Source organism: Bactrocera oleae, chromosome 5 (assembly GCF_042242935.1).
Source record: "Bactrocera oleae isolate idBacOlea1 chromosome 5, idBacOlea1, whole genome shotgun sequence".
NCBI lineage: Eukaryota > Metazoa > Arthropoda > Insecta > Diptera > Tephritidae > Bactrocera > Bactrocera oleae.
This window is the reverse complement of record NC_091539.1, coordinates 55,740,757-55,764,595: the sequence shown is the minus strand read 5'-3', so window position 1 is coordinate 55,764,595 and position 23,839 is coordinate 55,740,757. Positions and strand designations below refer to the sequence as shown.

Here is a 23,839-nt window from a genome sequence, read left to right as displayed (position 1 = left end):
GTATTATTTTTGTAATGACTCTTTTGTGTATTATGCATATATTTCTAAGCGCACAGACTGTATGCACAACATATACACACCTAGTTTTGTTGATTTATGTATGTATTCAAGTCGTACTCTATAGCAGGATGTCGTCATTTCTGTTTTTTCTTCGTATATCTTCGTTTAATGTCGAAAGCAGTGACTTCATAAGTGAATTAGTATACGCAATAAAATGTTGCGCAACATCTGTATATATGAAAATGTCGATAGCATGTTCTCTGCAACTACTAATTCATGTATTTTCATTGGTTCTAAAACCGCAAGCATTTTCAACATGCTCACAGTGTCCTTTCTTCATTCGGCAATTTGGCGCCAATTCGAAACCCGTAATACAACATAGCCTTTACTTTTTTATCCAATTTGGAGAAGATCTCCCTTAAGCTCTGCTTGAAAATCTTTCATAGCTGTGAAATCGGCATTGGTTTAAACGACAGTTCTATATTTTGAGTCCCTATACTATTCATCGATTTGTCTCTTATCTATATACTACAAGTACATCATATATTAGGACGAGCATAATAAGAATCTTATCAATGAGTTCAAATGTAGATAACTACAACTTTGACAATATAGTCTCTTAATATGTTACTAAACGACTAAGTTCCATTAAGTTGTCAACAATATCCGCATAACGCCAATGGAACGACTTCGTAAGCTAAAAAAAAAAAAATAGTTTGCCAGTGTTTATACTTTCTGAAATATTTTGATCATTACTAGATTTACTGTCTTGAAGCAACATTGAAAAGAGAGTAAACTGATTTCTCTTATATTATACGTTTGTTTTTATAGTTAGCACCTATAAACAAAACTAACTCTAAAATTGTATGCGAAGATTGTAGGAACAGTATTTTTCTGCCTCTATCTGACTTTTTTCTGCATAAGGCTCCAAACCTCCTAGGAAAATATGACATATGCTAGGTAAAGTACCAGAAAGTGTGTTTTTATACGAAAGTTTAAACTATGAATATATTGAAGCAAAGTTCTTCCTTGACTTTACCAGTGAATAGGCGGACCCTTATAATTTTTGTAATTGTTCAATGAACCATCACATCAAATGGTGCAATCACTCAAAATTCTGTTCTATCTATTTGTGGAATATAAGTTCATTCGATAAGGTAGATCCACAATATTGATCATCACCCTATATTCTTCTTTATACAATCTAGATAAAATTATTGAACCAATTCCTTTAAAACTCGGTTTAAGGTATGTAATGGGGAGATCTAATCCGAAGAGGGTTGATCTTTTAAAGAGACAGCATAGGTTCATATGAAGCTTCCGAAAATTATTTTGCTTTATATGGATCTAAATATACTCTTTCTCTCTCTCTTTACTTTATTTGTTTGTTTATGTTAACAACATTTTGATTCACTGTATGCCAGTAAAGTTTCGCGCGGTCATCCCGCTGAAGCAACATGTTGCCTCTGAAACTCAAAAAGAGTTTCCAGCAAGATTTTGAGAGAGCTTCAAAGCAACATATAGCTGTGTTGGCAACAACGCGATTCAATGTCAACAATGCAAGTAGACAGCCGAAATGACGAAACCGGCTAAGCGAGCTGCTCCAACAAGCAGTCAGCCGAACCCCAAACGAAGCGATGCTATATTGGTGGCACAGACGAAACTAACAATCAGTACGATTTGAACGCTCGCGAAAGTAACGCGCTTGTTGTGAGAAAATTGAATTTGATTAAAAATAAAAAGAAATAAAATAAGCTGCTGTGTAAACAAGTGTTTTTGCTTGTGCGAAATATACATATAAAGGAATAAGAAAGTAATTTGAAAACAGAAAATAAAAATGGAGTTCAACAATCGTCTTTTGCTGAAAATCATTGAGCTGGTAAATTCACAAAGCATCTGTTTTTATAATTAAATATTGCCGAAATTTTCCGGTGCAATTTATGGACTTGATGACAATTGAATAATTTAATAAAGCGCTCGAATTCTATTGCGCGATTGCATTTAAATTAATTGTTGGAAGAAAAGAAAAAATTGTTTTTATGTTTGAGCAAAAAAAATATTTGATTAATTGGTTAAGTAATTTTATTATTTAATATTTGTGCTTAAAATTTTATTGTTTAAATGATATATGGTTTTTTTTAATTAAAGTTCGCAAATTTAGTACATTTTAAATAAGGTTTTTGAAAGTTATATTTAGTTTCAATGAAAGTTATAATATGCTTACAATATTTAGCTAATTTTTGCTTAAGAACCGATAAAAAATATTAAAACTTATTTTTACTTAAATTTTCTTATATCTTAATACAGATATTTAATGAATATTTAATTAATTTTTCTAAATTTGTGTTGTCATAGTCTTTTCAAAACTATTAACTATAGTATATTATTATCCTTCTATGGTAAAAACTGTCTACTTTGACACATTTTCTGCAACATTTAGCACGCTACAATAAATGTAAAATAATGTGTATGTAAGTTACAAATTAAAAAAATATTTAAAAACATTAAATAAAAAAATTAAGATAATCTGGCAGTGTAAAATATAGTAGGTGACTTCTAAATATTTAAAATATACTTTAATATTTTCTAATTAATTTCTAAAGATTCTTGTAATGTTAATTTCAAGTTATGTTTGTATACGAAAAGTCATAGGAAGACTTAAATTTAAAAATTGAAGACGCATTGTTTGAGTTAGCTACACGTTTTCAAATTAATGAATTCTACTCCCTTTCGATAAAGATCATGTGCCCTGAGTCTGCTTTACTATTATGTTTGGATAATAAAATTGTCTAAGGAGCAGTATATGTATTGTATATGTTCTGAAAATATGTTTCATGAGCATGTTCTGAGCTTGGATCTAACTTTTTCTCTCAGAACGAACCACCGAAGTAACCTTGTTGTCAAACATTTTTATTTTTCGAAGCAATGAGGAGCATGAGGATGAATAAGATCTGCTAAATACGCTCTTTTGGATAAATCAGATATAGGTCTTGAGATGATATTATTTTACGTTTTAAGTCTTAAAGATTCGATGAACATGCCACTTTGGTAAAAAATAAGAGTAAACTTTAATCTTGGCTTTACCGAAGCTTGAATACCCTTCTCAAACAAAAAAGTGTTTCCAATAACTTGATTTTATTCGGTCAGCTTGTACGGCAACTATATGCTATAGTGATCCGAATGTGTTCGAATACAGTAGACACCTATTGCTTTAACAATCATTTATGCCAAATTTCGTGAAGAAATTTTCCTAAATAAAAAATTTTTCCATACCAGAACTTTATCTTCATCGTTAAGTCCGTATGACAGCTATAAGCTAAAGTGGTCCGATATTGGCGGTTCCGATAAATGCTTCCAAAAAAGGACGCAATTGCAAAATTTCAGGTCGATATCACAAAAACTGAGGTACTTGCGTATATACAGACAGTTGGATATATCTAAACCGACGCAGCCCGTCACGCGCATCATTTATATATTATATGTATATATTTTATAGAGTCTCTAACGTTTCCTTCTGGGTTTTACAAACTTCGTGGCAAACTACATATACCTTGGTTAGGGTATAATAAAGAGATTTAATAAAATAAAATAAAATAACATAATATAATATAAGACATTATAAAATAATTTAATAAAATAAAAAAAATAAAAAAAAATAAAATTAAATTAAATAAAATATAAAATCAAATAAAATAAATTTAAAAAAAAATATAAAATAATATGAAATAAATTTAAAAAAAAAATTAAAATATTTATATTTTATGTTAAATATTTTATGTTAATTAATAATACAGTTTCGATAAAAACTAATTTTTTTTTATTGCAACCTGCTGCTAGTAGTTTAGTTTTCTTTAATTTTCTAGTTTCGTAGGTTTCAATGAAGTTAAAAATATAATAATGTGAAAAATTTTAAATTCAAAATATCGAAAAATGTTTTTTGCAACACAAAACTTTTAAAAACTTTATGAGTATGTTTATATGTATGACTAAATTTGCTCAGCTGTACTAAAAACATAATTTGTGGGAAAATAATTTTTTAACCACAACATTATCATTAGAAGTGGTTTGAGTCGACCTACTGTATGCATACATACTCGTATACATACAACTATATGTATGTATATGTAGCTCTACATTTACTTATATTTTGTTATACTGCTGTATATATACTACAGTACATTGAGGACGATGCACAATAATACGCACTACCGGTTAATGTCTAATGCTACTTTTACTTGTGTGGCTGTTATATAGAATATACACACATACATATATATATATCCTATACCTACATACGCAAAATTTCCGTGGTGTCTACCATCCAATCAATACCACAAAAATATCACATGATTTTATTCTCCTGAATTTATTCACTACTCCAATAAAATTCATCAAAGCAATTACCGTTGTTATTGTTGTTTTAACAACCGACTTTAATGCTGTTGTGTGCTATTGTCGTAAATGTTTTCTGGTTATCCTTGAAGCTCAAATTTCACGAATTTTTATTTCACACATACACATATAAATTTCAGTCGAGAAAGTAGCATAAAATGTTGCGCAACATGTTTATAAACATTTTGAGTATCTAGCGTATTTTTATTTGTATGTTGTGACATCACTGCGAGTTAGTGTGTGTATGTGTATGTGTGTAGTCTCACACTCCGAATATCTCACTTTATTATGGCGCGTAAACTCAAGACAAGCCCATAATGTTTAACGCGCACAAAGAAAAGAATAAAAGTGAAACAACAATGAAGTCATTTGGAACAATTTAATTACGCCTGCTTGGTCAGACAACTATTTTAGGCGGTGCGCTAATCTAAGCTTAAAAAACGTGTGTGATCTAGCTTTGTTAAAAGTGTTGTTTATTATAATTTTTATTGAAAAAATTTTTTTTTTGTTAAATTTAAAAATATATATTTTTTTTTAAATATTTTTTAATACTTCTGTAATTTTTTTTTTTTTAATTTTTTAGTTCCTCCATTCCTTCATTTATTATGTTGTTGAATGAACTGAACTAGTAATTTTCAGTTTTTCTAAATTATGCCTGTGTCGCTTGCTTTATTCTTCGTTTCGTTTTCCAACGTGTTGCTTTTGTAACGAGATTTCCTTCTCGCACTTTGTCTTCACATGCGTAATTCATTAACTTCGTCTTTGCAGGTAAACAATTTTGTTTGTAGCGTGTGAACATAAAAGGCTTCCTCAACTTATGGACACATACCATATTGGCTCTTTGACTTACCTAGCAACAATTACAGTTGTTTTGCTATTCATGCCGCAATACAAAAATTCAAAATAGTCTGCGTATACTTTCGGTGGTAACTTTTGGTTTCGGGAAGGCTTAACTACGCATATTTAATTTCGCATTAGATTTCGGTATTTTACTTTAATGTCTCTAACAATCAAAGCCCCATCATTAAATATAAATACAAACAAATATCTATTGTTGTCTGCTATTACTGAGCCGGTCTCAAAAGCAGTTGAAAGAATACATACATATAAACGTTTGGCGTTCTTGTTTTTCAAGCTCTGCTTTGTTTCCGAAGTGAGGTCATTTTAGTATTTTTGGCACTTTTTTCGGAGCTAAATGCTGTTGCGCCGCGACGGCGTTGTTTTGATTTCTGAAGATTGTATCTGAGGTTAGAAAAGGTAAAGGGGAGGCTTACTGAGATACATATTTACGGAAATACATAGTTACATCGAAGACTCTTGTATATATATGTAAATTTTAAGCAAAATGTACAACAATAGGAATACAAGAAAAAACTTTAACTTTGATTGCACAGAAGCTATAATATCCTTCACAAATACAAAAAAATATCTTAGAAGAACTTGATTTTGATCGATAATATTGTATGGCAGCTATATGCTATAGTGAACCGATCTGAACAATTCCTTCGGTAATTGCACCATTTCTCTATACAATAATCCATCGCCTTATGCAATTAATTTAAGGCGATATTTTCACAATACTTGGCGTGGGTTATTTCCTAAAGCAATAATAAAATCGCCGAAGAAATAATTCATATTAGATCACTATAGCATATAGTTGCCGTACAAACTGACCGAGCAAAATCAACTTTTTGTATGGAAACTTTTTCATTTATGAAGATTATGATAGCTTCGGTGCCATCGAAGTTAACGTTTTTTCTTGTTAATTATATAATATTCACTAAATAATTCCATTGTAAAGAAAGGAAAAAAGGTTTAAAATTGTATGAAGTTAATATATTTTAAAATAAAACGGGTAATGGACAGACTTGTGTAGTCCTGATTGACTAAATGGGCGAAATCGCAATCGCAGTCAAAGGCACCTTAAGGCTAATGAAATTTTAGTCCAATATTTTCCCATTTTCTTCGCTGGCTCGTCTCCTACAAGATAAATTTCCAAACAGAATAGAGCTTTTGCTTCAGCTTTTCTTTAAATTACTATTATTGTCATCTTATAATTCTTTTTTAAAGAGTGATTTAGTTGAAATGAAATTGCTGATTACGTTTGTTTCGTTTCTATAAAAATATATATAACGAAACATTTAATAATATTATATTATTTCTTTGGAAATGCATGCACGTTTTTTCAATTGCTCTTGATTTTATTCAAAATAATCGCCAAAAGTCTAATTCTAATAATTAAATAAACAACAAAAAATCTCAGTAAAACTATTATATTAAAAACCGGGTGATTACAAATAATTTCTGCTCTGAAAAAAGTTATTTATTTCAATTATAGCTCATTTGTCCAACCATCTTGTGTTGAACTAAATAATCCAAAGCTTTATTTTTATTGTCTCAAATCAAAATAATTTGCTTTTAATACACAAAACAATTTTATATTGTTTTTAATTGTTTTGCCGACTGTTTTGTGATGTCATGCTGCCGAATATTGCATATACTTATACATATAAACACATAAATCCTAATTTGAATATAATACATTTTTCGTAATAAACCGCCATATATCTATACATATTTATGTACGTGTGTATATAGTTATATGGTGTGTAGGTAAATAAAGAATTGATAAAGCGTTTTTTGTGTCCATTTTGGTCTTGTTTTATTGTATTCCCAAGTCAAACACTCTCGAGTTATGAACCGCACTTAAGTGTTATTTTCGGCGAGAAGACAGCATTTTGTCATTATTTGAGTACATATTAATTCTAACTTGTGGTTATAATGCGTATTTTAATCAAAATTAATTGAGATGGATTAGTAAAGACGTATGCCAAGGTCTTAAATGTCTGTCTCTTTCACACACTAGAAAAAATAATATCTATTTTGAAATTATATTATTCTAGTAGACACCTTTATATTATATAATATTAACATATAATATTTATCAGAAATATATAGCAATATAAAAAGAAAATATATTTTGAGGAACTTAAATAAATTTATTTTAAATTAAAATTAATTAATAACTGTCAATTTTGTAAGAATTAAAACTGCCATAATGTAGTTTTAATCAAACCAAAAATTTAGAGAAGTTTACACCGATCAAAGAATGAATGAATGAAATAATTTGTAGATAATTTACTTACGGCAATATTTATTTACCGTTACTCAGTGGGTGGCGATATTTTCAGGCACAGACACGCCAGTGAATAAATTTGTGTATAAATCAGTGAATCTGGGAAACGCCTTAAATAAATATACAGCAAATTTTATGTGGCTATAAAAATGGTGTTTACCTTAAACTCATAATTCAAAGGCGAAGCGACAAGCAATAAAGTTTTTGTAGGTGAGCAAAGTGTGAGACAACTACAAAATTGTTACGTACATACATATTTACCGAAAAATGAATGAATTTATTGTTTACTGTTAATGCGAATTTTTAGAAAATTCTTATTCATAAAAAAATTTCAAATTAGAACGAAAAATGTTGCTTCATAAACTCGAGTTTAAGGTTTTGCGTACTTAAAGCGGTGTTTAGGAAATTATGAGCTTGATTTTAGATTTTTTGTGGTGGAGAAGAGCATCAAAAGCTGAAGTGCAAGGGTTTAATTTGATAAACATAACCCAATATCAACTCTTGACCCCCCTAAGCAACAACTGGATTAAGTGCTATTTTGTGTGACTAATTACTAATTATGTGAAATACTGTGAAAACAGTCAATAAATGGCTCATTTCTAACACAATTTGACAAATACCAAAAAATTGGTGTTTAAGAATTGTTTGTGCTCAGTTTTTAATATATAGAAGAGTTTACCAAAATTTACCTTACAACAGTTTTCTGTCTCTATACACTCCAAAAAAATTACGTTGGAGACGAGACAATTAAGATTTATTTCCTATTTTTAAGCGCGTGTTAGTACCTAGTGCTTAATACAGCGAAATTGTCAATAAACTCGAGTTTGCTAATTCAATACTTCAATAAAATTTAATGGCTCCAAAGCGATTACTCTAAATATTTATCAAGAGAAATTTTGCCGGTCACGTCGGCGTATGAGTAATTTATGCGTTCGCTTCGAATATTTGTAATAAATTTTTGTGATAAGTTACTTCATTCACTAACAATTTCCGTACTTTTAACAGCATCCATTTAGAATAAAAACATTTGTTCAGAATTTCCTTTATTATAATACTTTACATGCACATAAATGTTAAATATTTATAGTTTACATATACATATACATATACATGTACCATATATAATATTTACAGATATAAATATTTAATTTAAATCCAGCCCAGCAAATATTTATATATATGAATAAATTTCTCACCGCCTTTTGCTTACTTATTCGTTTATACATAATTATATACGCACATACATGTATATGTATATACAAAATGTTTATATTTTATAGGCTCAGTGTATATAAGTATAATGACATCATTCGTTTATCACCCTATTAAAGAAAAAAGTAAATAGGCGCTATTTGCTCACTAGGTCATAAACAAGCTATATCAATAAGAAAATAAAGCGCCTTTTTAGTTTTCCAAATGCATATTATTGCTAATAAAAATGCACAAGAAGTACAATAAGAACATGATTACTCACTTGGAGAGTTTTCTTATGTATGAATATGTATGTGTGGGCGTGTGTTTAATGTGCGTAAATGCAAATGATCGCTGTAGAGACATTCAAGATCACAATTAGCTGCCCAATTTCTGTACATATACATATGTGTGTACATATATATAGATATACATTTTATTCTTTGTGAGACGATCAGCATACATGCCCACTTCCAATTATATATGCTTGCGTACAAGTGCAGATACATTTTTTTTATACAATTCAATTTCACATTCGCTTTTACTCTGTATTCTATGATGTCATGCTTGGAGAAAACAAAACAATAAAACAACAAAACAAGAATAATTGTATTTCTTTGTTTGTATTCGAAAATATAGTTAACATATGTTTTTATAACTTGACAGTCAATATTGTTATATATGGGAATATTTATATAAAATATATAAATTCTTTGAACAATATACACATGGGTATATCATACAAGTATAACCTTTTTTGGAAAGCCTATAATTATACCTTAAGCAGGGTATATAAAGTTTGCCACGCAGTTTGTAATACCCAGAAAGAAATGTTAGACCTACTACAAAATATATTATATATATAAATGATCTGAATGCTGAGCTGAGTCGATTTAGCCATGTCTGTCTGTATGTATATACGTGACGTTTTGAGATATTGATCCGAAATTTTGTACACGTCCTTTTCTTCCCAGTTTCTTGGGTCATTGGCTTATTTGTCGGAACTGCCGTTATCGGACCATTATAGCATATAGCTGCCATACAAACTAAACGATCAAAATTAAGTTCTTGCATGAAAACATTTTTGTTTGAGCAAATATTGTCTCGAACTTTGGCATGAATTATTGTTCAAGGCTTCAGCTATAACACCCGAAGAAATTTTCCAGATCCGACCACTATGTATATCATATAACTGCCATATTAACTGAACGATCAAAATCAAGTTTTTGTCTTCTTTATTTCTGAAAGATGTTCTAGCTTCGGTGCAGCATTTAATTTGATTTAATTTAATTTAACTACGGTTCCTTGTAATGGCACATACATGGTTGCAAATTTTTAAATGAAAAAATTGGGATTAAAAATAAAATTTTTATTTTTCAATCCGGTAGTTGGGATTAAAAATAAAATTTTCATTTTATAATCCAAGATGTTTGGGATTAAAAATTAAAAATATTATTTTGTGATTTGAATGAAGGCGCAAAAATGTTAATTCGAAACTTTTTTAAATTCTTAAGTATATGCTTGAAATTAAAATTTTTGTTTTTAATTTTTCAATCTGATAGTTGGCATTAAAAATTTTTAGGATTCAAATTTTTTTTTTATATATTTTTTACATACAATTGCTGTGACGACTCAATAACAATACAGCAGGCATTTTTTTTTTGACTGTATTTTATAAATTTTGTTGACCAATGGAAATTTACAAGAAAACGCACAGTTGTGAAATCATATATTTTCTAGCTTCGTAAAGAGTCTCGCATTTTTAATTTTATCTTCAGATAACTTTTTATCAAATATTGACATCGTAGCACATACATAAAAATTCATTGAATGGGCTTTCCCAATACAAACAATAGGTGACTTAAACTGTCAACAACACTACTTAGTATGTGACAGCTCTAAACCTTTAGTTAATTTCAACATAGCTGTTAATTAATTGTGCGCATGTATACTTATAGATACCTAATATAGTCTAAGTAAATATTGAATATGGCATATACCATTTGCTGCTTACTTAAGGCACTCCAAGTTTCAAGTGAACACCTTTCATACAAATCGATTATAATAATTTTATTATTCTTTAGCATAATTTAATATAAAATTCAGAATCTGCAATGCTTTTTTTATATTTAAAAACTTGAATTAAGCGCTTAAGCGTTGAATATATAGCGATAACATTCGCCAACGGTCTGCAGTGATAACGGTTAAGTCGTAAACACCGACAATTAATCATCTCCCGCTATTTACATTACTTATTTATACCAATCCATTTATTTTTGTATTCTTCCATAGCTTTAAATGTATTGAAGTCATTATAAATATTAACGAAGTCTTGTGGAAATAAGTGGAGAACACATGCGTTGCCAATATATGATACCAAAACCTCTTGGTGTTACTCACAATCAGCGAATCCGCTAAGAGCAATTTAAATATTTGCATTTATATTAGCAAGTTTTGTTTTAGGGTCTTGACAATGAATTGTCTACGATAGCTTGTTGAGAATTAGAAGGAGTTATGGAAATAAAATATTTTGGAAAAATGTGAGTCAGTGATTAACTAAGCTTATTTGCGTATCGTCTGTTCGTTTCGAAATATAAAATCTTCCGCAAGGTGGCGCCAAAGTTTAATTATTCTAATTGAAATTTATGCAGATAAGGGATAATTATGTTACTAAACAATTTTAAAGTAAGGGAGTACTACTGAAGCGAGGTAATAAATATTTGGACGTAACTGTAGAAGACTGTCGTTACACATAAACATATGGGTACGAGATATGAACCCTTAAAATTAGGTTTGCCTAAAAGCTATAGAAGACTGCTGTTACTTACAGCCATTTGGGTACGAGATATCATCTTAAATATTTATCTTTGCCTATTTTATCTAATTAATCACTTCCGTAGGCGTAGAGTTTATCACTCAAAGTGTTAAATTTCGTACTTGCTTGCATATTTTTCAAAAAGCATTGTCTACAATTAAGAGCAGAATTAAAAATAATATGTACAAAAATATATACACCAATGTAGATATGTTTGAATATACTCTTTATCTACAGGTGCTACTGAGCGTTGGTCAAGTTTTAGCTTTGAATTGAACAATTTACTTATTTGCATAAAATTGTTGCCTACAATTAGGCGCTTTGTCAAAAAAATACAAATTTATAGGTAGCGTTTTTCTTACTCCAGTTCTGTTTCAAATTTAAAAATCGATTTGTTTCTTTAAAAATCATTGCCTACAATTGGCGTTATAAATCAATTAAGATTATTAAATAAGAGTTGCTCAAATTTCACGCTAGCCACATATTGAAAATTTAAAATATACAATCTGATTAAATTTGACCTACACTCACGAACAAACCAACCTTTTCACGTATTTTAATCATCAGATGGTATTATTTTAGCAATCTCTCATAAATAATTTCATACTAAACTACATAACTAAATATTATGTTATTTTGAAAAGCGCTTCCAATATTTTCAACTATTCAAACATGAATTTAAAATAACAGGGGTAAACAAAAAACATTAGCTGCGGCAAAATTCCTAAATTACCACTAATAACCCATTAGTGTCCATTTAAAAGCTACTTAAATTAATTGATTTATGACAGCAACTGACAGCAAATAAAAATGACAGCAAGTTGACAATTACGCACCCATTTCAAGGGAATGTGACGCTCAAACGACAGTGTTTGCTAAGTGAAGACGCCACATATTAAGACAGCTTATACCAATATTGGTGGAAAATAAAAAAGTGATCAAATAAAACCATACTTTTATTAATATTTGTGTGTCGATAATATTTGCAACATCCTTTATTATCTATTTTTGCCCCATTTTCATCATGAATTGCTATGTAAATGTTATAGGTTTATATACTTATCCGTAAATATTTGCTGAGCACCAGATAAATTGTGGTAGCACTTCAAGAATTATTGAATTTGTGTTCAACAGTTGCTGGAAATTACAGCGAAATTAACTTTATTCATTAGTGTTGGCGCACGTCATTATAATATATATTATATACGTAGTATAGACTGATTGCGTACCTAAAGTAATCTGCAGGAAATGCATAAAAAAATTTGCAGAAGGGTGTTGACCCACCACTTGTAAAGGGGAAATGGCGTATCGAGTACTACAAGTATAAACAATCGCAAAAGAGTGAAATAAGCAAATATCAGAGGTATTGAAGCAGCGAGTAATAATTATGATTTCTATATTATTTTAGGGCACAAGGGTGCTACCTGTTTTGTATATTTTTTAGGAATTTATTTTTATAGTACAAATACAATGAGAGGTTTCACTTTATTTACCGAGGGGTAAGAGAGGGGCAGAAAGTAAGGAACAATAATTTTGAATTTTAGTTTCTTTGAAAGTATAAGTGATAGCCGCCTCCGAAAACTTGATTAATATTATGGGAAAAATATAGGAATATTTAAGAATTTCTTTTAATGAAAAAAATACACTCGGAGACTTGACATTGGTCGACATTATTTTCCAACATAATTTTTTTTTATGTTCTGAGAATTTCTTAAGCCGCCTACATTAATCACTGTAGGCTCATAAGAGTAATGTGCTCCAAATTACATCAGCCTCCATATGATTTAAATCGGCTTAATAATCGCAGATTAAATAGAGCTGTGGAGCTTTGGGTATATTAAATAGAGCTTTTGGGTTTAAAAAATATTGTTTCAGTAAGTTCTTTATTTAAATGAGGGTATAGTTGCAAATTGTTGGGAAATGAGACAGAAAGAACGTGGATGGGTAAAAGCTGGTGGCACTTTCTTCAAAAATTTTAGTGTGGACTTAGGCTTAATTTCAATTTTCTATTTGCTAAAACGAATCTTTGGAATAAAGTGACGTCGTTTATGTAAGATATTTTTATATTAAAGATCTCTTTTTGACATTTTTAAATGTGACTAATTTCCGTCTTATTTCATCATTTTTTTGTGTCATTATCTTTCACTGCAGCATTAACCATTGTGACAGATTGTGATTCGAGTTTTAATGACTCAATTTTATTATGCAAATGTTGCAGTTATTCTGCCTAAATTACAAATAATAAATATTCATAAATTTCCTCACTGTCTCTACAAAATTGTATGATGAAAACAACTTTGTCCTTGACGAAAAGGAAGCTAAATAAAATTGTCGTCAGCCGAATATTTATATGCTTTCTATATTTACGAAATAATCAGTTACTAGAAAAGTGACATAGCTCAATAATTAGAAAAATTGTATAAACATGCGTGAAAATCTCTATTTAGTTACACTCTCTTCGAATGCAAAATAAATATATTCGTCCAACAACCAAAGTAAAAAAAATATTATTTTGTTATTAAATATGGGGTAAAACATTAAAATGGCATAAACTCAGTATACTCGGTTGAAATTTTTGATTATTGAGTTGTGTTATTTTTTTTTTGTAAATTATTGATGTTTTTATTAAAGCATTTTTTTATTTTATTGTAAGCAGAAAATAATTTATATTGCGAAAATTGGTTCAAATTGCATTAAGCCAAGCATAAAATGAAAAAAAGGGGAAATGTTATCATTGCTGAAATTTTACGCTTCAATGAATCACTAATTTGCATTTTGATTGATCGCCGGCAATGCCGCGTAGAACCTACGTATGTACTTATGTATCTGCTGGCATGATACTCAGTGTTGACTGCAATCAGATGATGTAATGCTATCGTATAAGTGTTGTAACTCTAATTAGATAACAACAAAAACAATATAACATTAAATGTAATTTGAGCACTTTAGATAATCGTAGATCTAAATCGAATATACTTGTATATAGTACAGTTAATTTCTGTATAATGTACGTAAAGAGAAGTGTTTAAACGTTAAACGTAAGGGACCAGATCGGACTGACAAAAAATATATTTTTTCACGTAATTCAATACAAATCTTTATGATCGCGTTCAAAATTGGCTCCTACGTCAAGTAAAGCATGACAACGCTTAATCCAATTTTCCTTACACTTGTTATGAGCATCGGCTGGGTCACCAGTAATGTTACGTTTGCTAAACGCAGGATCCTCAGCTACCTTGTCAAGCATGCTTTTTAGACCTCTATTCGGCGTAGCTTTTGCAACAGATTCACCTCTTTTGGTACGAGTCTTGTATTGACATGCTGTATATCCAAAAAATTAACCAAGATGTGTTGAGTCGATCCATAAAAGTTGTTGAGATCCACTGCTATCTCTCTAATGTCATCACGACGATTTTCAAGCATCTTTTCTTTAACTTTTTTGATGTTATCGTTATTACCTTTGTGTTCGTGATAAAGTAGATTTGCCAAAATATTTCTGCAAAATTTTCAACAATTCCGTAACCGTAACCGCGATTCCGTTAAAAAGAATTTGCAGCAAAACCGTTGTTAAATTTTTTTGACAAACTTTTGCCGTCGTAAACAAAACAAAAAGTTGTACTAATCTCGGAAAAGAGACTGCACGCACAGTTTAAAAATTAATCGCGTCAAAATTGACTTACTGTATTATATTCTATAGCTTTGGAGATTAATACCTTTTGCATTGTGTTCTCTCTATTCTTATGAATCACTAAATTGTGTATCCATATTTGTACATAAGTACATGTATTATTGTACCATATTTGCATATGAACTTGAATAAATATGTTCGCACTTGAATTTTAATAATTTATACAGTAATAATAAATATATTTCAAGTTCAAAATAAATATGTGTAATTGAAAAGTCGGCGCGGAGTAATAAGAAAAGAATATTTTAATTTATAGGTCTGCGAAAGACTGTTTTCATACTTATAAAAAAAATATGTGTGTAGAATTTTAATTTGTTTTTGTTTTTATTTGTTTGCAATAATTTTTATTGTAATATTTATAATTTCAAACGCCAATCACGTTTACCAAATGTTTTATTATTGTTTGGGTTTGTATTGTGGTTGTGTTCATATAAGGTGACTATAATGAGCAGAGTAGCGATTTTTTTAATTCAAAAATTTGGGTTTAAAAATTAAATTTATATTTTTTATTGGAATTAAAAATTTGATTTCAAGTTTTTAATTGAGGTTAAAAATTTTATTTTTAATTTTTAGTTTTAGATTAAAAACTAAAAAATTTATTTTTTAATTTGAAAAAGGTACTCAAACGCGAAAATTTTTTAATTCTAAAGCAATATATTTTTTTTTTATTTATATGCTTGGGATTAAAATTTTTATTTTTTATTTTTTACACCGGTATCAATTTTTAATCCGATATATGGGATTAAATTTGTTATTGAATCCGTTTTTGGGATTACAAAATAATCCAAAAATGTTTATTCAAATGTTAATTCAATTACTTTTTAATGCAACCCTGATAACAAGACATTGGTTTTATAATATTATGGGTCATATATATTTTACATAAACAACTTCTCATAAATTTTGGCAGAACTTTTGTTGAAAATATGGTGTTGTTATCTTAAGAATTCATATACTCTTCTCCGAACAGCAAAATAACTTTTTCGTAACAGAAACCGATTGACTAATTAACGACGTAAGGCGTATAAAACCATTTTGCAACAAGTGATCAATCCTGCAATTGTCTATGATAATGTTTCTATAGTACTCGAGGGTAGATAATACATTGGTTTATAACTTTATGTTGACTTCTTGCAGAAGGTGAACATATCAGTAATAGCAAAACACTCTAGACTTTGACATTACGCATCGAAGGGCATAGTGTATGCACATTAACTTTGGAACCCTTTTTAACGAGTGACTATATTCAAACCTACCGAGCAAACTTTGGAATATACATTTTCTTGCTAGACCGATTTGAATTTCGAATATGATATTTAAATAACGTGGCCATAGCGTCACCTATCAAATATTTTTTAGATATAGTTCGTTCTTTTCGTGACCACTATTCTTTTTGAATTTTGAGTAAAGTGAACCTGTCGAGCGTTTTCTGTTGGTTTCTTTTAATGGGCTTCAAGATAATCTAAGTTTAGTTTCCGATATTTATAAGATTGATATTTTTCGCTAATTTCGGATATTTATAAGATTTTAAATATTATACATATATTTGCACTCCTTCACAAAACAATGGATTGTCTTTATGTCACTCTAAGTTAATCGTTTTCCTAACTCTTTCAACTCGCGAGTCCAGTTCGTATGCTTTTTTCTTTTGTTTTATATTTCTAAACCGCTTCGTCCAAAGTCCTTATGTCTTCAGTGTCTTGTTCACTTGTGTGCATTTTAAAAAACCTTTACTAAAATTGGGTTTGTTTGCGCTGCCCTCCTTCACCGTTGCAGGCTTTCATCACGAGCGCCATTGTCATGATCGAAATTATAAGCGACCATTCGTATACGAGTCAAGCGATGTTGGTCTGTGGCACTCTAACGGGTTATTTGATTATCTGCTGCACTTTGCTTCTCGGTAATTACTGCTAATATATTTAACTACTTAAAATCTAGATATGCCTACAACAAAATACTAATTTATCATTTGCTGATTGCAAAGTCACAGCTTACTGCTTGCAATGAACATTATAGACAGTAATGTTATAATTAAACATTAGCAAAACATGACACATTTACTTATTTTATCTCTTCCCTTTTTATCTCTATTATTCTCGCTTTCGTTTTTTGCTTTATTTGCATTGATTTTGCCTAACCCACGCATCTGGTCCTCGCTCCCCTCCGTTCAGGTCATCTACTCGGCGCTGTTATTGATAAGCGCATCGACTGTCTCTTCAGTATCGGCGCAATCATAATGTTTATCGGATCCGGTATAATTGTGATGGATCGTTGGACCAATGAATTTCAACATTCAGAGGATCGTAATGCGATAAAGACTGCTGGCGTATTTATGTTGATAAATGCATTCATATTTTTAGCCGATACTCTTGTTACCCTACGCAGTTAAATAATACTGTTAAAGTAGTTATATATATTAGTACTTAAAAAATAATTTATTAAGCTTCCAAAAGTTTGTGTGCAAAATGTGCCAAAGTTATGATAAATATTTATAAAGTATAATAATAATATTATATATAATATTAAATAACTAAAATACTTAAAATATTTCAAATAAAAATTAAATTGGAAAATATTAATAATAATTTCAATAAACTAAAATAAAATAAAATTAAAAATAATATATTCATCAAGTCATCGTTTAATAAGTTTTGCAAATAAATACTAATCAGTGTTGTTGCCGCATTTTGTTTCTAGGGCATCGCGATCGCCTGCATTGTGCTTTGGGAAACCTCTGGTGCATTATCCTCGAGACCGCTGATTGTCTGCGGTACACTGGGTGGTTTCACTATCATCTGCGGTGTGTTGTTGATTGGTGAGTGCATTTTGTATATATTATATTAGCATTATCGCAAACAAAAAAAATGTATATCCGTATAGTAGCCAAACCTCAAATAAAAATTTCTTAATATTAATTAATATAATAGGTATTATAATTTAGTATTTCGTAAGGGTATTTGAAACAACTTTAGCTTTAATTTAGCTTTTTTTTAAGACTTTCAAAAGAGTCGTAGTATATAATATATAATAGTCGAGAACGTTTATCTGATATACTATAAAACTAACCTGTAAATATCGACGAAGTCCGTGCATACAAGTATATACTTCCTCGTTTTCAAGTAAGGTTTTTCAAGAATGCCATCTGATGGAAACTGACCCGGACTGCTAAAAAAAAAACATTCTCACGAATCTTTATTATCGCCTTCAAAATAGGTTCCTGAACCAATACAAGCACGCTAACGCTTAAACTATGGAGCAACGATGGCCTTCAGTGCCTTTAGTAAATTTTGGTTTTTCGTTTTGATTTCGTTACATTTTTAGAGCGTCATTCGCTAGATTGTTAGACAGTTTCGACGTCATATTCATAAATTCATGTCTCGTCACCACTCGTAATGATGTATTTGATGAATGTAAGGTCCTCAGCTACGTTTTCAAGTATCTCTTTTCCGACAGCTACTTGTCGTCGTTTTTGCAAAATATTCAGATCTCTTCGTATGAGTCCAGTATTAACCCTAAACATTAACCAAAATGTCTTGAGTCGATGCAAAAGAGCTGCTGAGATCCTCTGCTATCTTTCTGACATGATGATTTCCTAGCACCGTTTCTTAAACTTTTCAATGTTATCGTTGTTAACAGATGTGGATTGACGACACGCGTAGGACAAGTTTCCGATGACTTCACAAACTTCACTCAATGCATTGTGCCACTCAGATATTTGTGTTCGTGATAAAATATGCTTGCCAAAACAAATATGTAATATTTGCAAGGATTGCGTAGTCATGATTCCGCTGTTCAATTTTTTTCTATAGTAAAAATCGCCAGAAAAACTTTTCGCGTCGTAAACAAATAGCTGTCAAACAACGTATTGACATATGCGGCTCAAACTTCACACAAACATCAATCTAGAAAAAAAAAAATTTCTCGGACCGGGTCAAATTTAATCAAGTGGTGCATATGTATGTATGCAGCGAAGCGGAGTCCAGCGTTGAACTAATTAATTTGTAGTTGATAAATGAGGGGCCTTCGTAGATTCGATTCTTTCACCTTATGAGAAAATAGGGAAGCCATAGATGTAATATAAGATAAGACCTTTAATTTTGTATTAAATAAATACATATTATTTCGACAGAAAGTTTTTTTTAACTATTTTCCTTTTTATTTTAGGACACATACTCAACTCGATTGTGGAGAAGCGTCTGAATGCGCTCATCTCGATTTTGGGCTGCGTTCTCTTCGTCATCTCCGGCGCTCTGATCATCGATGAGTGGCATGATAACTCGAATTTCCTCTTCAAGGACCGCAAACGCAATGCACTCGCTGCTGGTTCGTTGATGATCATCAATGGTGCAGTCTTTCTTTTAGATACACTCTCGATTTGCAGAACGTAAATGAGAAAAGCAAATAATAATAATATTGAATAAAAATAAATAAATGTTGCATTTATGTATGTACTACATGTTAAGAAGCGAAATACACACACGCGCACACACAAACGTATTTTAGATCACTTACAAACGCATAAACTCTTATATAAACAAAGGTGCACTCAAATATACACACTTACATACTTACAAACATATACTATATTCATATTTTTAGAAATTTGTATTTTGCAAAAATTCTCATTGTTCAAATGAATTATAACTGTATTTGTACAGCTTTTGTCCCTGTCTTATTAGAATTAAATGTTTTTGTATACATAAACACATATACATACACATGCTTTTTTGAATTAGGAAAAGGTGCATAGGTAAAGAGGGGCAGAATATAAACCGAACAAGTTATAATGCAGATGAGCAAAGTAAGTAATTTGAAGAGTCAAATCGCCGTATTTCATATTTTCTATTACCGTTAAGTGCCCCGTTAACCAGAACAATCAATTCAAAGTTGAAACAAAATTGTAATTTAATTAAAAAATCATTAAAAATGTTCCTATGTGTGTTTTTTTTATGGTATTCTCGGTTTTCAGTAGCAATTGTTAATCTGCTGAAATGTAACTCTACTCTCCAAATATCACCTCTGTGCGTCTATCATAATTCTTTCTATGTGCTTTCCATCGTTCCGCTATTCTTGTTTTACTCTGTTCGTTAATTTATAATTTTTAGTATATATAATTTATTATATTATATTTTGCATGATTTCTTTTTCTCTACATCTATTATAGTCGCCGTGAAGTTCCAGTCATTAAGGAAGTCTCAAAACATGCTTACGATTTGAATCGTTACTAGTAAACCTATATGTGAGGACCATGTGTGTCTCAGATGGACTGGAAATTGTATATTTTTGTGATATTAGTTTAATTTTTACTATAATTAGTTAATAAATATTTATTAGACGAAAAATAGTAGGAAATTTATTGATTTTTTGCTGAGTTCTAGTTTCTTTTTATACAATCAGTATCTTATAGTGTGACTTGAAACCTTTTCTCCCAGATAAAGCGTGAGAGTATGTGTTCTATTTTTTCCACCGGCCCCCTACCTATATCCGAAAGTTATTGTGGAAAATTCACCCAGCGCCGCCAAACCATGTCAATTGGTGGTAGGTTGAGTAATCTTTCAAGTGTAGCCGTTGGAGTGGTTTGCACTAACGGTTATCTGTATAAGATTTTACTTATTTTTTGAAATTTTTTTGTTTCGATTGGAATCACGGCTACGGAATCATTCAAAATGAGTTGAGGTCTTTTAAGGAGTCGAATTTATCACGAAAACAAGTATTTGAATGGTACAAAGAGTTCAGTGAAGGTCGCGAAGTCATCGAAAACTTGCCCCATCGATTCGCCCATCCACCTCAATTAATAAAGTTAAAGAAAGAGTACTTGAAAATCGTCGTGTTTGCATCAGTGAGATGGTAGAGTATATCAACATCTCTTATGAATCGACTTAACAAGTTTTGGTGAATTTTTTGGGTGTGGAACGTGTGAATCTAGACCCGTACGAAAAAATCTGAATCTGAATCCGTCGAGTGAAAGTCGTAAAGAGATTCTTGACAATATAGCTGACGGCGCTACATACATCAAACGCGCCATTACTAGTTACAAGACATGGATTTATGAATATGACGTTAAAACCGGTGCTAAAAAAATGAGCCAAAATTCGATGAAAGCCCTCTCAGCCTCTATTAACGTCAATAAAAATTGCGTTATGTGGCTAGTAGGCGTGGTTCGGACCCATTTTTAAACTTTAACAACAGAATGTAAAGAGAATATTATGTCCCAAATACAGTTGAAATGAAACTGGAAGTTGCGGTGATATGGCATTTGTCCATTGTCTATGCTTTACTCTAAATTGAATGCTTTTGAAATTGTTCGGTAGACAGTAGCCTCAGTTTTGACAACCATTCGATTTTCAGTAGTCTACTTTTTCAAAAAGTATACCTTTGAAATTTTATTATTTATAGTCTAAATCGAAATCAGAAAATTTCCGAAATACAACTTACGACTTTTTTCAGTAAAATTACGAAAATTATTATTTATTTGCAAATATAACAGAACATGTATGCATGTATGTGTATAATTTACATTCTTTACAATTTGGAACTGCCCGACTGCTTCAATAGTCGAATAGACTATCTTCTTCTAGACTTCATTCTGCATAAGAAAAAAAGTCTTAATAAGAGACTTATAACAAATAAATAAGTTATTTTAAATTAACTTTTTAATTCCATAATGAAATCGATTAAAAAAATTACGCCGTTAGCAATGAAGAGACCAGTTGCTATAAAATAAGACATCCGTCCATCGCCATAATCCGGTACATAGGCAATAGTCAAACCACCACAGACGAGAGACAAAATGGCGCCAATAATTAGATAAACTGCCACCTGATTGAATTCGAGAAACTCAACTGTGAAAACATAGATTTTTAAGTAATAAAATCTAAAATTTATGAATTTTCAGCATACTTCAAATTGTTTATTACTTACGTGCCACCAGCACAGCCGTTATTATGGTGAAACCGAAAATGGTGCCACACACGACCATAACACTTGTTGCGTAGGTGTTCAACGCATACCAAAGGACTAAGAGCACGATACATATTACCTTTAAAGAAAAATTGTATAATTTATAATTGCATCTTTAGATACTATAAACTCTTGATTTGGATTGAACATTCGCTTACCAGCTCTACGATTCTGAAAATTGTCTTAAGTTCCATAGCGTTATTTGCTCAAATATACGATGAAATCTTGCGATAAAAATATTAATATAATATAAATGTAAATCTGAATATCTGATTTGAAAATACGATGCTTGAAAGATGTTGAAATATGTTAAAAGAAAATAGTGTTGAGCATGTAAAAAAAAATTTCGAACAGAAAACTTACAAATATGTTGATATTTTTAAAGTGAATGGGTAACACTGCTTTTGTATGTCAACGAAATTATATTTTTTGTTTTTATTTATGACTGAACCTGTCAAGGCGATATATTTATTCGACGATTAAAATATTCTGTTAAATCTCAACAGTCTCCATGCCGAGACCACTTCCTTATTACTTATAGTAATTGCTAGATATTCCTTGTAGCGCTCTATACCGCTCTTTATAAGATATGTGCTCTGCTAAAGACTTCGCATTTTCTAAGAAGCTTTTCACTTTCTTTGTGCTCAACTAGTTAACCTTTGTAACGCTGCGTCTTTCTTTAAAAAGTGTTTTGCGGTATCCTCAATCATACTTAAAATTACTTTTTCCAAAAATGGAAAAAGGAGAAAACTTCAATAAAATAGATATACTTATTTTTTAATAAAACTCTGTCGAAATCGCACTTATTTTTGAAAATTCAAGTTTTTCAAGACCCTTTTTATAACATGAAACTTCGGAGACACTGAATTGAACCTATTAGCTCACATTAAAGTTATCACCGATAAAGAAGAACGGAATGGTAAGAACGGTGTATGCGATGGACCTCTTGGGTTACTATAGTTTACTAAATTCATGTTTTTGAATACCTCTTTTGCCACACGACCTCTGGGAATGCTATCGCATGACTCTCATCGTAAAGGAGAAAGAGCCACTGTTAAAGGTCTGAACCGAGCATTTTTACTAGGAGGAAGTATCGTAGACCCTATAAAATGTATATGTCATGTCCGTTTGTTTGTCCGTCCGTCCGTCCGTCCGTCTGTCTGTATTCTATGTACACAACCACTAGTCCCTAATTTTGCCAATACAAACATGCTCATTTGTCGGAAATGCTAATATCGGACCACTATAGCATATAGCTGCCATACAAACTGAACCATCGGAATTAAGTCCTTGTAGGGAAAGATTATTTATTTGACAAGATATCTTCATGCAATTTCCAAAAAAAAGTTTTAGGTCGGACCACTATAGCGTATAGCTGCCATACAAACTGACCGCTCAGAATCAAGATTTTATCTTTTGTATTTGTGAAGGGTATTAGCTTTAGGGCAACCGAATTTAACGTTTTTTATTGTTCCTTTTAGAATTGTTTATTTTTACAGAGGTTAATAAATGTAGTGTTTGTTTTAAGAAAGGTATTCCTCTACACACTTTTTTCTCTTATCAAAAATAGTTAAATTTTTATAAATGTTTTCGGAAGTTGCCACTTCAGTTAGAACTTAATTATTATTACAATTTCACAAAGTAATAGAAGTCCACT

At 30.7% G+C, this 23,839-nt stretch overlaps 2 protein-coding genes and 1 long non-coding RNA gene across 4 annotated transcripts; 1 reads left to right on the top strand and 2 right to left on the bottom strand.

Moving 5' to 3' along the window:
- Positions 1 to 1,581: 1,581 nt before the first annotated feature.
- Positions 1,582 to 20,566, top strand: LOC106615675 (protein snakeskin). 2 transcript variants are annotated; one of them, XM_014231991.3, is made up of 4 exons: positions 1,649 to 1,879; positions 17,920 to 18,037; positions 19,387 to 19,606; positions 20,387 to 20,566. In XM_014231991.3, the coding sequence occupies exons 1-4, from the start codon at positions 1,838 to 1,840 to the stop codon at positions 20,448 to 20,450; spliced, it is 444 nt and encodes a 147-aa protein (XP_014087466.2). In that variant the 5' UTR covers positions 1,649 to 1,837; the 3' UTR covers positions 20,451 to 20,566. The 2 variants fall into 2 exon arrangements, with proteins under 2 accessions (XP_036232116.1, XP_014087466.2); XM_036376223.2 differs by lacking the exons at positions 17,920 to 18,037; positions 19,387 to 19,606; positions 20,387 to 20,566 and adding exons at positions 16,999 to 17,122; positions 17,394 to 17,674 and having other exon boundaries at positions 1,582 to 1,879.
- On the bottom strand, positions 5,102 to 7,673 carry LOC138857371 (uncharacterized). The gene is made up of 2 exons (XR_011396439.1): positions 7,539 to 7,673; positions 5,102 to 5,634 (listed from the first exon to the last, which is right to left on the bottom strand). It is a non-coding gene; the product is annotated as an uncharacterized lncRNA (long non-coding RNA).
- A 1,094-nt stretch (positions 20,567 to 21,660) lies between the features above and the next one.
- On the bottom strand, positions 21,661 to 22,488 carry LOC106615685 (uncharacterized). The gene is made up of 4 exons (XM_014232001.3): positions 22,341 to 22,488; positions 22,144 to 22,261; positions 21,873 to 22,064; positions 21,661 to 21,808 (listed from the first exon to the last, which is right to left on the bottom strand). The coding sequence occupies exons 1-4, from the start codon at positions 22,374 to 22,376 to the stop codon at positions 21,804 to 21,806; spliced, it is 351 nt and encodes a 116-aa protein (XP_014087476.1). The 5' UTR covers positions 22,377 to 22,488; the 3' UTR covers positions 21,661 to 21,803.
- Positions 22,489 to 23,839: the final 1,351 nt, after the last annotated feature.

Excerpts from the sequence above, each read along its gene's own strand:
- LOC106615675 (XM_014231991.3), top strand. The coding sequence starts at position 1,838 with ATGGAGTTCAACAATCGTCTTTTGCTGAAAATCATTGAGCTG. Across the intron at positions 1,880-17,919 it reads TGCTGAAAATCATTGAGCTG|GGCATCGCGATCGCCTGCAT; the intron begins GTAAATTCACAA and ends TTTTGTTTCTAG. Across the intron at positions 18,038-19,386 it reads CTGCGGTGTGTTGTTGATTG|GACACATACTCAACTCGATT; the intron begins GTGAGTGCATTT and ends TTTTTATTTTAG.
- LOC106615685 (XM_014232001.3), bottom strand. The coding sequence starts at position 22,376 with ATGGAACTTAAGACAATTTTCAGAATCGTAGAGCTG. Across the intron at positions 22,262-22,340 it reads TTTTCAGAATCGTAGAGCTG|GTAATATGTATCGTGCTCTT; the intron begins GTAAGCGAATGT and ends TTTTCTTTAAAG. Across the intron at positions 22,065-22,143 it reads AACGGCTGTGCTGGTGGCAC|TTGAGTTTCTCGAATTCAAT; the intron begins GTAAGTAATAAA and ends ATGTTTTCACAG.